The sequence below is a fragment of the Thalassophryne amazonica genome, chromosome 19, assembly GCF_902500255.1.
Source record: "Thalassophryne amazonica chromosome 19, fThaAma1.1, whole genome shotgun sequence".
In the NCBI taxonomy this organism is placed as follows: domain Eukaryota; kingdom Metazoa; phylum Chordata; class Actinopteri; order Batrachoidiformes; family Batrachoididae; genus Thalassophryne; species Thalassophryne amazonica.
The window spans coordinates 55,777,425-55,789,690 of NC_047121.1; the positions used below are offsets into that span (position 1 = coordinate 55,777,425).

The 12,266-nt window shown below is 39.6% G+C and overlaps 1 protein-coding gene across 1 annotated transcript in view; it reads left to right on the top strand.

Annotated features, from left to right (window-relative positions):
- The first annotated feature begins 4,425 nt into the window (after positions 1–4,425).
- clic4 (chloride intracellular channel 4) overlaps positions 4,426–12,266 on the top strand; it is a 37,338-nt gene continuing 29,497 nt past the window's right edge. The window contains exon 1 of the mRNA XM_034159482.1: positions 4,426–4,802. Coding sequence (XP_034015373.1) covers positions 4,734–4,802 — 69 coding nt within the window. The 5' untranslated portion in view covers positions 4,426–4,733. The remainder of the gene's footprint in view (positions 4,803–12,266) is intronic.

Genomic DNA, 12,266 nt, shown 5'->3' on the forward strand with positions numbered 1-12,266 from the left:
GTCTGTCACAGTGTGATAACACCTTAAAAGTGGTGTGATTTGTGCTATCTTACTTTTTCAGTTCCTCTTTATGCTCAACTTACAAATATTACTTATTACTAAAAGTGGCCTGTTCTCATTTTTATTTTACCAACTGTTTTGTCCTGTGGAAATTTTAGAGCGATTTGAATTCTGCATAAATGGAACAGTAATAGATTTCACTTTGAAAAAGAAAGTAAAAGAGTAACTCCATCCAGATGCAAGCTGTCACAGGGGATCCATCCCAGACAATTTACTGACATATGACAATCCTCACCGGGTTCCTCATTATCCCATATACCTGAGTCAGTGATTGGGGTTACTCTTCTGGTTCTGTTTTGCTGGGTAAACCAGGTGTTTTGAGTGGGTATCGAACCTGCATCTCCGACATGGCGGTGCAGTATGATCCCTGGTCATCGCATGCAAACATTACATGTTTATCAGAGATATTTGCATAGACTGTTATTTATATACTGTTTTGTTGTTGGCCAGCATGCACGTAAAAGGGTTGATGACGTGTATATACATACAGTGCAGCAGATAATATTTACAGAGGAATCTTTCAAATGGTGAAACAAGTACCAAATGCAGCACAGACACTCCTTAGGCATTACACTCTTGAAGAAAAAACAAAACATCTGGCTGCTTGAATTTTCAAGAAGCAGCTACGAAGGGGTCAAAATTTTAAAAACCTCCAATCATATTGAAAGCTATACCACATTATTTGTCTGATCATAAAGATTCCAAAAAGGCATATTTTGGACTGAGTTAATGTTATGGAGTTAAAAACAGCAAGAATGGTGACAAAGGTAAATTTCAGTTTGTATAGGGTTCAAAAGATAAACTTGCTGTAATTTTGATAAGTGATGGAAGTTATTGGTTGAGTTAATAGGGTTTTAAAAAGGAGCAGTTTGCACCATATGTCATGCTTAGTTGTCACATGATGGGGTAACAATGTCACGTCATAGAATCCAGTGGACGTTGACATTGTTTGGCCTTTACGTTGGAAACCAAACATTCAACACAGTCAAAACTATTTCATTTGCTAATCCTGTTAGCTCAACCAATAATTTGCACCACTTTTTGTTTTTTTTACTCAAATTAGAGCAACTTTAACTTTTGACCCCTATACAAACTGAATTGACCATTCTTACTGTTTTAGCCCCATAACTCTGTAACAATTAGTCACAGATAGTCCAAACTATAATTCTTAACTGTATAAATTCTAGAACTAATTCAATTGACCTCTACCTGGTCACCTATTGAAAATTCCAGTGGCCAGTTGGGTTTTTCAAATGAGTAATGTCTAAGGAGTATTTGTGTCAATTTTGGTGCTTGTTTCCAGAAGTGAACAATTATCTGTTCCACTAACACACACACATACAACGTTGAAAATTTTAAGGATCGAAAGCAGAGAATATGTGTTAATGGTGTCTTGGTTAAACATCAATTGTGTTCCCTCAGGGGTCTGTTCTCGGACCAGTCGTTTTTACTCTGTCAATGATTTGCCAATTACTATACCAACAAAATGTAAGATTTCTTGCAGATGATGCCAAACTATCACCAAATATGATCATTGGTTGGTTCTCAAAGAATACAGGATGGTATTGACAATTTATTATTGTGGTCCAAAGAATCATTAGATTTTAATTAAACCAGTTGTAAAATTTTACATGTAGGAATTACAAATCCTGTTTATGATTATTATATAAATGGAACTGAATAAAACAAAAGCTGTTTTAGGGACTGACCGTCCCTAAGACATATTGCAGAGGCAGCAGCTCTGGCAAAGTGTGAGGTATGATCAAGTGAGCAACGAAATTGGCACATAAGGATACGTTAAGGAATTTAGGGCAGTATGCTCATTCATGGAATGATGTGGTAATATTGTTACCAATATTTAAAAAAGTTGTACTAGATGATACAGTATAAAATGGTCATTATCTTCCACTGAAAAAAGCTGAACATATTTAAGAAATTGTGGCAATCAGGTTCTCAATCTTAATTTCAACTTTAAATTTCAATTTATTATTATTAATATTAATTAATATATTTATTATTTATTCATTTACATAGCACCAAATCACAACAAAGTCACCTCAAGGTGTTTCACAGAAGTAAGGTCGAACCTTACCAACCTCTAGAGCAAGCACACAGGTGACAGTGGTAAGGAAAAACTCCCTTTGATGGTTTAAGGAAAGGAAGAAACCTCAAGCAGACCAGACTCAAAGGGGTGACCCTCTGCTTGGGCCATGCTACAGACATGAATTACAGAACAATTCACAAAATGAATATACAGGAAATGCTGTTGGTGCACAGGACAGGAGGATCACCAGCACAAATACAACTCCCATCTCTGGATGGAGCTGCACCTTAAAAAACAAAAAAAACAAACAATCAGGCATCATAAAGACAAGAAATACTGTATAATTTGCCAGCATAAAACAAGAAAAACAGAAGAAATACTAAGGTGATCGCCGGCCACCAGCCCTAAGCTTCACTTAAAGACCCAGAATTTAGGTAAAGTTGAGGCCGCGGCATGCTCCATTTCCTAAAGTGAGGAACCTTGGGGTAATTTTTGATCCTACATTTTCCTTTGGCCTCCACATTAGAAATATAACGAGGACTGCTTTCTTCCACCTGTGAAATATAGTGAAGATTCATCCCATCCTGTCTATGGCTGATGCTGAGACCCTGATCCATGTGTTTATCTCTTCTAGAATGGATTACTGCAATGTTCTATTTTCTGGTTTACCGCAGTCCAGCATTGGGGCTCTCCAATTGGTTCAAAATGCTGCAGCCAGACTTCTGACATGAAACAGAAAGTTCGACCACATTACACCTATTTTGGCATCTCTTCACTGGCTTCCTGTCCCAGTGAGATCAGATTTTAAGGTTCTGCTACTAGCCTATGAAACTGTTCACAGACTGGCACCTCCCTACCTAGCTGACCTAATTAAACCTTACGTACCGGCGTGGGCTTTGCATTCTCAGGGTACAGGACTACGTTGTGTCCTTAGGGTGAATAAGAAGTCTGCGGATCACAGAGCTTTCTCTTATCGTGCCCCTGTTCTGTGGAATGATCTCCCTGCATCAATAAAACATTCAGATTCTGTGGAGATTTTCAAGTCCAGACTTAAGTCGCACTTATTTTCCCTTTCGTATGGCTAGCATACCGGTACAGTTTTGTTTTACGCTTTTTACTCTTTTAATTCATGATGTTAGTAATTGAAGTGGGCCGCAGCCTCAACTTCACCAAAATTCTGGGTCTTTTAGTGAAGCTTAGGGCTAGCGGCCGGTGATCACCTTAGCATTTCTTCTGTTTCTCTTGTTGTTTAATGCTGGTAAATTATACAGTATTTCTTGTCTTTCTGATGCCTGATTCTGTTTTTTTTTTTTTTTTTTCTCTCTCCCTCTGTTTAAGGTGCAGCTCCATCCAGAGATGGAGTTGTATTTGTGCTGGAGACCCTCCTGTCCTGTGCACCAACAGCATTTCCTGTATATTCGTTTTGTGAATTGTTCTGTAATTTGTGTCTGTATCATGGCTCAAGCAGAGGGTCACCCCTTTGAGTCTGGTCTGCTTGAGGTTTCTTCCTCAGAGAGGGTTTTTCCTTACCACTGTTGTGTGAAGCTCCTTGAGGCAACTCTGTTGTGATTTGGCGCTATATAAATGAAAATAAATTGAAATTGAAACTCCTTACCTTCAATAAACAGAAAACAAATCAATTGACAGCCTACTTTGATAAATGTTACTATACATATATATATATATATATATATATATATATATATATATATATATATATATATATATATATGTGTGTGTGTGTGTGTGTGTGTCTATACTGTGTAAACATGATTTTTTTTTTTTCTTGTTGCAAAATAGCACAAAAGTAGATGGAATTTCATGGATGTTTTACAATGTCAAAGTGAGCGCAGGTTGTGTAAGTGCTCTATGGAAATTTTTTGTGTAGGCTCTGAGTTGTCCAGGTGGTTTTCATAGTAGAGAAGCTTGAATCTTCAACTGGACTGGGTTGCTTGACGCGAGGATGTAATGTCCAGCAACCCAGTCCAGTTCTCTACTCTCTACTCTACTTCTCTACTCTATGGAAATCCTATTGAGAACAGATTACATGATGATAATTGCGTCTTATTTATTTATTTTTTTATTTATTTGATGAACCAGGGCAAACTCCGATACCCCCCCCCCCCCCCGCCAGAAAATCTTCATACGCCCATGTCGGTAAATAAATCGATCTTTGACAAAAGAGTCGGAGCTTTTTGTTCATTTTAAGATCGAGTCATGACGATGCGGCAGAACACGAACCGGAGCATCATCCTTCTGCTGCTCCTCCTCCCGGCGTGGAGACTTCTCAAAGCCGGCCCACATTTTTCTGTTTGTGCTGCAGATGACATCAGGAATACTCTGTGGCTCTTCTTTTTTTTGTTTTGTTAATGCCACCATCGTTTGTGGAGCTGAAGAAACGAAGCTTCGGGATGATCGTTTAGCTTAGCTTCAGTTCAGGAGTTATTTGGACGCTAACTGCTTCGTTTAAACAGATTCTGCTTCTCCCAGAGGAGAAAAAGGCGCCTACCGGAGCTTCAGCGAGAAGAAGGAGCAGAGGAGAAGATTTAGCGGAGTCGGGCGTGGTAGCAACAAAAAGAAGCGTTTTTATCAGCAAAACTTAAAAAGAAAATACCCGGTGGCGAGCAAAATGTCTCTGTCGGTGCCTCAGAACGGAGTGAAGGCGGACAGCGAGCCGGTTATCGAGCTGTTTGTCAAGGTAAGAAAGAGCCGCAAAGTTAAACATTTTATATTAAAAACTACTGACTGGAAAGAAAAAAGAAAAGAAAACTGTGGTCGTGTTTTTAAACTGGGATTTTGTCGAAGCCATGTGGACACAAACGGGGCGGATTCACATAACGGTAGATTTTTAAAACCGAATATTCTGGAAAGTTGATCCGATTCTAGTCTTGAATTTAAATAATTTACCGAAGTGAGAGGATTTGATTGGTTTTAAATGTGTTCTTGTACGGCTGGGGTTATATTTTCGTCTTCTGACGAATATTTTTGCCATTTTTCCGAAAATATTTTAGAAAACGGCAGATAGGAATCCGTATGTCTTCTCTGACAGTTGATGCCACCAAGTATTTGTTGAATCAACAGTACAAATACAAAATGTTTAATTTTAAGGGTGCGGTTCACCCCCTCACGGTTTGAGGTCCCGGTTTTACGGTTTATCAGGTTTCCTCATACAAGTACTGAACAATAAAATACTTGCACAAAATTACAATTATCTGCCATAATATTGCTTGAAATATAAAACTGGGTTGAGGATCTACAGTTTCTACGTCCTGAAGATTCTACCTGAAGTTCTTCATTTTGCATAATATCAATATCTATCTATCTATAGTTCAGATAGACGTTTATTTTTTTTTCCTGTTTGGTTAGAATTTTTTAACATAGATTGTTGATAGCTGTATGGTGGCTGGGAAGTGTCCTGAAACAAATTTACAAATGATAGATTTGAGTCTTTATTTGTAGGTTTTGTTGGTTAGAGGAGTGAATAAATGTCCGAAAACTTAAAATCCCAGACCAGTCCTCTGCCCGAGTGACTGCTCTTCCATCTTGACCTCACTCTATCTCAGAGGTCTTAAACCGGTTCCATAAAGGGCCGAGAGGGTGCAGGTTTTCTTCGTAACCACCCAACTCCACCAGGTGATTTCAGTCATTAACATCACTTTGAGCAGGTGGAATCAGTTATTCACTGAAATCACCTGCTGGAGTTGGGTGGTTACGAAGAAAACCTGCACCCTCTCTGCCTTTTCTGGAATCGGTTTGAGACCTCTGCCCTATCTTTACAAGGATGTTTTTTTTTTTTTAAGATTCTTTTATCCAAAACGGCTTACAAGTCAGTAAACAAAACAACAACTAAAAGCTCAAGTTTCGGGACCACTATGTGCAGCAACCATAAGTTTTGGATCAACAGATAAGAGTAACCTGAGATTTGACCCTTGGAAGACAACTAACTAGTTTACTGACTGAGCTGTAAGTGAGACCTGCAGGTAAACATTACCTGTTTGGAAACCATATAAAGTGGAAGTATTCCTGATATGAAGCTGAGCCTTTCACAGGTCCACACCTAGAACCTCTTCCTGCGAGATAATCTTAGATTTCTAAAGCCGGACTCCGTCAGTGGTGAGCATTTTTTCCCCTGTAAAAACATGTGCAATTACTTCATTTATAAAAATAGAACCCCCCACACTCACACAAAACACACTCACACAAACACTTGTCATCATTTGAGTCAAGATCATGTTTATCTATACTGGGGGCAATTAATCATCGTTGAAAGAGGGGAAATGCAGGAAAGTTTGTTCAATTTGGGGTTTGAACTTGTATGCAAACTATGTTTTGTGGCATGTCTTTTGGGTTTTGAACCTTTGGTCAGCTAAAACAAGCAAAGTGGAGTTTGGCAACTATCAATGACTATTGCTCACTACTTTCTTACATTTTATGGCCAAAATCATTGCATGAAGGAAAAAAAACTTGCATGGCATTAACATGTTGGTATTTGTGAGTTTGAAAAAGAATTGCTGGGATTTTTTTTTTTTTTTTTTTCTTGAAGCATTTTTATGTTTGTCTTCTCATCACACTGTTTACACATTTGGAAGCTTTTCAGACGGGTGTATGTGTTTTAACATAAAACGATGTTGTTTTGGTGCCCTTGTCTTGACCTCCTCCGTGGCGGTGGTGTGTGAAAGGCCGTTTTCCTTTCTTCAGGCTGTTGCTTTGCTGAGTGGGAAATGGCAAAGAAGGAGGGGACATGGGGGAGGGACAGTGGGGATTTGGAGAGGCGGCAGGGTGTTGTGGCATCCCGAATAGACTCAGGGGGCGTGGAATGGTGCAACTGTGATGTCAATGACCTTCAGCATCGTTAATGTTGCAACGGTGGCAATGTCGCACGTGCACAGCTCTGCAAAGACATTTTAATGACTGAGGCAGCAATTCTTTGTTGTAAATGTATTTAGCACAGTGAGCATCACCTTTTTTTTTTTCTTTTTTTTTTATATGTTAATTGTTGCAGAGAATTTGACTGAACAATCCACAATTTGAACATTGAGGAAGTGGTGACCTGGAGGTTTGAGAGGCGAGTTCAGTTCTACATTTGCACAGGAAATCACTAAGGTGCCCTTGAGCAAGGTTTTTTAATCTCAAAGGTGCTCCTGGTGTGCAGTCATGAGGCATAAAGTGCACTGTGCTACTCTAATACGGCCTATTTAAATATGCTGATTTCCTCATGTCCTGTGTTTGTGTGTGAACGTTGGTCTCTGAAGGGAAGGGCATGTTGTTTGTTAACCAAAGGGTCATGGGATCAACTCCCAGTTGCTCCTGTTTGTGTGTCCTTCATGAAGATACACTGACTGAACCCCAAGTTTCTCCCATTGTTGGGGTCATGTCAGTGTGTGAATATATGGTTATAGACTGATTTGAATCAAAGTAAACTTCACATTTGAATTACATTTTCATGAGTTAAATGACTTTAGGAACTGGTTGGCTTAAAAAGTTATTATTATCATTGTTATTCTGTTCATTAACTATCAGAACTCCAGAACTCACAGGTGGGTTTTATATTTTATTTATTTATTGCAGTTTGTCGGAGCCATAAACTGTAAAAACTGAAATTATCATCAGGTGTTGAAATTTCTGACAGTTCAGCTGACCATGTGCATTGTTTTCCTTTCTGTCAGAAAAAATAACCTAATTATCCAAGATTTTTCAATCATTATATTTTCAATATTTCAATCATTCTACATGTCTCATTTAAAATGTTTCCTAAAAATTAAAAACTTTGGTCTTCATAGCAACTGTCAGGCCTTGAATGACTCGGCTGAGACCCCCAGTCTCCTAACATGAATTCAGCAAATATTTGATTGAATTCCAGGCTGTCGTAGAGACGAGAGCGCCTGGACACTGGAGAGTTGAGGGCGTTTTGCAAATGTGTCAAGACAAAAATAGGATAATTTAATTTTATGTAACTGGCCACATTAGACTTGTGCGTAGGGCTGGAGGTGCGTCTATGCAAGTGGTCACCGCTTGTCAATAGAACCTGTTCTGTTTTTGCGGTCACCAAGACATGATGTCATTTAGCTGGACCAATCAGAAACCAGATCACGCAACTAGGTAACCATGCAGTCACTGTGATAAACACACAACAAGATGACGGAACATGTTGTAAAGGCAGAAGACAAATTCACTATAGAATTAATTGTCTGTGAAAGCAAACATTCGGTTTTGTGGGACAAGTCCACAGGTGGACAAGTCCCACAAAACTACAAGCACACAGAACTGAGAGGGAATATATGGAGGCAAATAAGCTTTAAAGATTTGGATACAGATTGCAGTGTGTACTTGCATTTTGTATGGGATTTCACTGGTAAATAATTTTCTAATTATTATAATCTCCTGGGTAGGGATGAGTATTGTGAGTATTAATGAGTATATATTTTTGCTTAACGATTCCCTTATCAGTCCTTCAGAGTGGCTGTTGTTTTTGAGGGTGTTTGTTAGGAAAATGATCATTTGTGTACGTTGATTGCAGACCCTGCAGTGGCTCTTTAATCAGCTGCTTCTGTAATGGCTCCGCTTTGAAGCTTGAACCAATGAAACAGTGCTCAAACCCACTGCTTCGTTGGCTAATTGCTTCGGTGCTTTTCAGAAGGGGCAAGTTTGCTTCTTAACCCCTCTCAAAGCCATTTAAAGATGTCAATCATGAGTCACTTTTGTGTGGATTAAAGTCACTAACTGGGACGCTTGTCTTGTTGCAGTCAAGAAATGAGAATCGTCATCCGTTGCCTTCACACAGCTCCATATGCTGTGCCACTCTCTGCTGAGTCTAGTTAGAGTCCGGTCTGAATTAATAACTTCAAAGTGAATCGCCGCTTTAAATCAAATGACACCTCCTTCCAAATGTTGTAATACAAACAACTACAATTGACCAAAATGTTTTTTGTTTTTTCTTCCAAAATGAGGCATCCTGCATTCTTTATGAATTACATTGATGTTGATTTGCAGGACAGCCGTTTGCAAGAGCTCAGCTCAGAGGTATGAAGTGGAATTCATGCCATTAATGTCTGAAAGGAAATACTTTTGTCAAAAACCAATTGCACATTTATTTAATTTAAGACTTAATAAAATGTTGTTAACATAGAAAACCTGTAAGGCCTGCTTTTAGTTCACAGAAAATTCACAAGAGGTATCGATAAGGAATCAGATCGATAAGCGGAGTCGTTAACGGCGTTGATATCGATACCCATCCCTACTCCTGGGTGTATTTGATGATGTATTTACTAGTTGTAGTTCCACAAACACTGGCTAAAAAGTGGAAGAACGCTGGGGATACCAATCAGAGAAAGAAAAAGTTGTTGAAAAAGACAAGCGGCCAGGTAGCAAACTGGGACCCTACACACGCTTTTAATGTGAACAGTAGGTTGCAGCATGACTGTGGTCTGTACAGCCCTTAATGTAGAGACAGATGGTGGAACAGAAAAATGAACTGTGTATATGGAGCCTCCCTGAATATTGGGAACACTTGAAGACACTTGGGGAAATTATTATATAGATTGCATTTTTTTTTTCAATTTTTGCAAAATAGTACAAGTTGGATTTGTGTCCTTTGTTTTATAGTGCAGCAGATAACTGAAACAATTGTGCAAATGGTGATACAAGCACCAAAGTTGGTACAAATACTCCTTAGACATTACTCTTTTGAAAAAACCGACTGGCCACTTGAGTTTCAATAGGTGGCCAGGTAGGGGTCAATTGAAGAATTACACAGGGGTCAAAATTAAAAATGCTCAAATTATTTTGAAAACTACACCACATTATTTGTCTGATCATAAAGATTCCAAAAAGGTATAGTTTGGACTATCTATGCCCGAATGATCAGGAGTTATAGGGTAAAAACAGCAAAAATGGTGACAAAGGTTAGTTAGTTTCAGTTTGTACAGGGGTCAAAAGTTAAAGTTCCTTCAATTTTGGTAAAAAGTGATGCAAATTATTGGTTGAGCTAATAGGATTAATAAATGGAATAGTTTTGGTGTGTTGAATGTTTGGTCTCCAAAGTAAAGGTAAAACAAGGTCAACGTCCATTGGATTCTATGACATGTGACATAAGTTACCCTGTAACATAACAAAGCATGATACATGGTCCAAACTATTCCTTTTTAAAACCCTGATAACTCAACTAATAATTTGCATCATTTTTTACCAAAATTGGAGCAACTTTAACTTTTGACTCCTGTACAAACTGACACTGACCGTTGTTGCTGTTTTTACCCCATAACTCCTGATCATTCGGGCATAGATAGTCCAAACTATACCTTTTTGGAATCTTTACGATCAGACAAATAATGTGGTGTAGTTTTCAAAATGATTTGAGCATTTTTAATTTTGACCCCTGTGTAATGCTTCAATTGACCCCTACCTGGCTGCCTATTGAAACTCAAGTGGCCAGTCGGTTTTTTCAAAAGAGTAATGTTTAAGGAGTATTTGTGCCAACTTTGGTGCTTGTATCACCATTTGCACGATTTTGCTCTAAATATTCTCTTAGCTGCTGCACTATTATGATTTAAGTGTGGTATAGTGTACACCAGATGGCAGGGGTGGTGGCCAAGTGGTTATTGTGCTTGGCTTCAGTGCAGAAGGTTCCATTTTGATGTCTCCATGAAATGTGAAGTTGGTGTAAAACTTGAGCCAAATCAACATGCGGATCTACCTTGGATCTGCTGCGGCAACCCTGAGTGAAACCCAGGGAGCAGCCAAATGGTCTTATGGTACCTTGACACTTGCATGAATGTGATCCCCTCTCTGACATGCAATCTGGCGTGCCAGAGAGTAAACTCGTAAAGTGTGCGTGGCTGTGTGCAAGTGCGCAAAGAAAATTTTTTTTTTTTAATGTTAAAATCACTGGCACGCATTTTGTGAACTAGACGTGAACATTAATGTATTCAAAAACACCGTGTGTCGCTGCGTCTCACTGCCACAACACAGCAGATCTGAATGATTATGACATGTTACATCCACAATAAACATGATTTTACAGATATATTATCAAACTCATAAGAAGGAATGACAATGCAACTGTTTTACAAAGCCATTACAATATCAAAGTTATAAATAAGTACCTTTTGAGATGGTTCAAATGTGTTCGCCGCCGCACAACGTGCACAAGACGAGCTGGAGCTGTAGATAATTTCTCTGTGATTCCAGGCGCGATAAGAGATGGTTTCATCAGCGAAATTCCAAAAGCAAATGTGTCGTCTGCTACAAAATAGTGGGACGCATTGGCACGACAAACTGCATGGCAGTGCAGGCATTAGATTGTGCATGTGTCAAAGTGACTTTACTGTACAATAGACACTGAGTTCTACTGCCTTTTAGGTATGATTGTGCTGTTTTCAAAAAGGTGCACAGAAAAATGAGCCGTGTGTGTGGCTCTTTTAATATGGTTTTCTGTAGCCGTCTTATTCAGCACAGCTTCTATCAGCGTTCCAGTCTTAAGATTCAACAAAAGTACAGAATGGACCTCTGTCCTACTTGTATTGTTCCGGCTGTTTTTAAGAGAGGCCTTTGTTTGAGTGAGTGTGGGGCGCAGTGATGAACGGCCGGCCCCTGAACAGCGGGCTCCTCAGTGTTGAGCCACAACAGATGGGGAAGGCTTGACTGGCACTGTTTTGGTAACTACCTCTCGTTGACTCCTGGGGTGGTTGCATCATCCTCAGGCCCGGTCAGGTCACACGTGGCCTCCATGGGCTGTGCCGCCTATTGTATGCAGACATTTCTCCTGCTGGGTTGCTCTGGTTGTCTGTATCTGTCCATGCTAGACATGTACACATGTATTGTTGATGTTGCTGCTGTTGCTGGGCTGCATTAAACACAGTCACGGGAGACAATGGCTGCCGTGCAGGTTGCCATAGGCGCAGTGCTGATCCTCGTCTCTGGAAACACCTGATAACAATGTGTGCTCTCCACACAGAGCATGCTTAGTCCTGTCAGAGCACTGACGAATGTCTCGGACCTGAGTCGCCGCTGCCACTGCTGCTGTTCCCATAGGTTCACCAGCAGGGTCACGGTTTACTTGATGAAACTCGCTGACAGTCCAGATTTGGATGTTTTGTTGATTCTGCAAACTTTAAACCCACCTGCAGTGTTTATAACAACATTGTCATGTGACATCTTTGTAGGC